We start from the raw sequence: 2,500 nt of genomic DNA on the forward strand, positions 1-2,500 counted from the left end.
TGCTGCTTCCACCAGAAGTACTTTACGTACTCTTGTGGATTTTCGATCAGATATCGCAGATAATCGACGAGCTGTTTGGCGGATCCGTAATCCTGCACATCGATGTAGGAGCCGGGAGGGGCGAAGCGGGAGTAGTTGGCTCCGCCGTACACGATCGGAACGACGTTGTGCTCGAGCGCGTTGTACAGCTTCTCCGTGACGTAGTCGACGTACAGTGAGTTCTCAAACGAAAGGTAAAACCAGTAAACCTTATCCAACATCTGTCCACAACTCTTGCTCTTATGGTAGCAGCTGTGAAGGGAAGAGAGAGAGGCAGGAAGAGGATTATTACGGTGATGGACATCAGGATCCCGTGATCGCAACACACTGTGGGTTAAATAAAAAAAAATCTATCACGTTTCTTACGTGTAATTGCCACATAAACCGTACACATCAACCATTAGACCAGCATCTTGCAACGATTGCACCAACTGATCACGCTTCGATACAGCACCGCAGTGCGAAACAAACTGAGCCGCCATCACGCGCTTCCGGCTCACCAGCTTCACTAAGGTTGCGTTCCTGTACGCATCAAAACCATAGCGCCAGATCGGTTTGTAGGCTGGGCTCACCACCTCTCCACTCTCCAGGTCCACTATGATGCCGTAGTAGAACAGAATGTCCGAGTCCAGCCGGTACGTCATGGTCCAGTTGAAGAAAGAGTTCGTTTCTGGCCCGAGCGGATGCTCGGTGTGCGCCGGTGACTCCCAGATGGCTGCGATGTAAATCTGCCTGCGCGCCCGCTCCCGCGGTGGTTTCACTTTCCAGCGTCTGGCGCCATGGTAGACGAGTGCATCATACTCCGTAATTGGCTTCACCAGCCCGTGGTCAGTCGTCATAACACAGTTGGTGACCGGGCACCGTTTAGCCTTGAAGTAGTCCGTGCCGACCGTGACGGATGGTAAGCCCCAACTGGCATCCTCGTAAAAACTAGTGTAGAGCAGGATGTATCGTGTACGATTGACTTCCTTCTCGGACTCATCGTGATCCTCCACATAGAGTGCCGGTAGGTTGTTAACCATTTCGAGTGTGAAGTTGTAGAATTGTTGTTGTGTTGTGTGGTTGTGATTTCCCTCGATCCGATTTCTCCTCATGGTGGACTGTGGGCAACATATGCGATTGATCACTAGATAGAAAAACAAACCGCACGGTATCACTACCACTGCCGCAAACTGGCACCACTTAAGCGCCATCAGAGCACACAACAGGCACGATCCAAAAGGGGGTAACGTAAGATGCCGACGACGCAGTCGACTGGGGAATGCGAAAGATCTACCGTAGAAGACGAGTCACACAAGTGGATGGCACGTGTTGATTGTACAGGTGAACGGCGTTCCATCACCAACAGTAGGGCTCCGGGTATTTCCATAAACGAACGCGAACGAACCCTTCCCGGTGGAATGTACTTGCTGTGGATGGTGTCTTCAACTCTCGGCTGATTGTTTGCACAGTTGTGAGGAATTGTGGAGGAATTTTTCCTTCGCCTCGAAAATAGTGTTGTGTAGCAGCCGTGGTAAGATGTATTCTTCAATGGGGCTCTCGTGTATTTTTTCTACTCGAAACATTTTGTTTTCAAAAAAACAAAAATCTGTTTGAACAATCTTACGCGGAGGTAAGACAATCAAGTTGACTCTAGAGAAGCTGGTCTAATTTTAGGTTGAATGCGGCAAGGAGGTAGACGGCCAGCTGGTAACCTCTTTTTTTTATTCACCGTTTTCTGTTCCATTTATTTACTTGTTCGTGTAGTGCTACAAACTCATGTTGTTTCTTACTGAATTTATTCTTCTTTTTTGTCTAAAGTATGCTCCAAAAATTTCACATTTGCATCTTTTGTTTCAAGTGTTTTAATTTGTTTACTTTAACTATAGATTTCGTGCCAAGGCTCATTTCTATATTCTATTGAGTACTGAAACAATACCGTAGATATTAATTGGTTCCGTGTTTGGCCTGCTCAGAGTCGCAAAAATGCTGCAGTAGCTCCAGTGTTTATGTGTGCTTGTCCAGTACAATGCGGAAGACTGCCATGCGCGGAACACGTGGAAGCCACGTGGACGTGAATCAGGAAAGAAAGAAGAGAAAAAATGGAAATATCTGCTGAGCAGAAAGCGCGGGTTCAAGCGTCTCGCATGTCACACACATTATACGCCATTACGTTGTGCGGAAGTGATTGCTTTTGAGCGCTTGCCAAGCAGCGCCAGAGCACCATACACAAACGCACATACAGGGCCGATCAGCGAATGGGGAAGCGCAATGCAAACGGTTGAAATCGATACAGCGCAGTGCCAAAGAGGTTGCGGGATTCGTGTGTCCATTTTGAACGAAGCGACTACAGTTCGAAGAAGGAGAAGACAAGGGCCGGGCGGACCAGTTACTGACGCGTAAAGCGAGCAGGGCAAGAGGGATGAAGAAAAAAAAACTGACCTAAATATAAATATACGGTTCGCCGGTAGGCCACCGAGGC

General features: G+C 48.2%; 2 protein-coding genes across 5 annotated transcripts in view; one reads left to right on the top strand and one right to left on the bottom strand.

Annotated features, from left to right (window-relative positions):
- LOC126577537 (alpha-(1,3)-fucosyltransferase C-like) overlaps nucleotides 1-1,133 on the bottom strand; it is a 1,284-nt gene extending 151 nt beyond the window's left edge. The window contains exons 1-2 of the mRNA XM_050239226.1: nucleotides 406-1,133; nucleotides 1-291 (exon numbers count right to left, since the gene is read on the bottom strand). The exon at nucleotides 1-291 is cut by the window's left edge and continues 151 nt beyond it. Of these exons, the coding sequence (XP_050095183.1) occupies nucleotides 1-291; nucleotides 406-1,133 (1,019 nt within the window). The remainder of the gene's footprint in view (nucleotides 292-405) is intronic.
- The window catches only part of LOC126569570 (venom dipeptidyl peptidase 4), a 91,686-nt gene that overhangs the window by 11,875 nt on the left and 77,311 nt on the right, over nucleotides 1-2,500 (top strand). The window lies entirely within an intron of this gene.

This window comes from Anopheles aquasalis, chromosome 2, assembly GCF_943734665.1.
Source record: "Anopheles aquasalis chromosome 2, idAnoAquaMG_Q_19, whole genome shotgun sequence".
In the NCBI taxonomy this organism is placed as follows: domain Eukaryota; kingdom Metazoa; phylum Arthropoda; class Insecta; order Diptera; family Culicidae; genus Anopheles; species Anopheles aquasalis.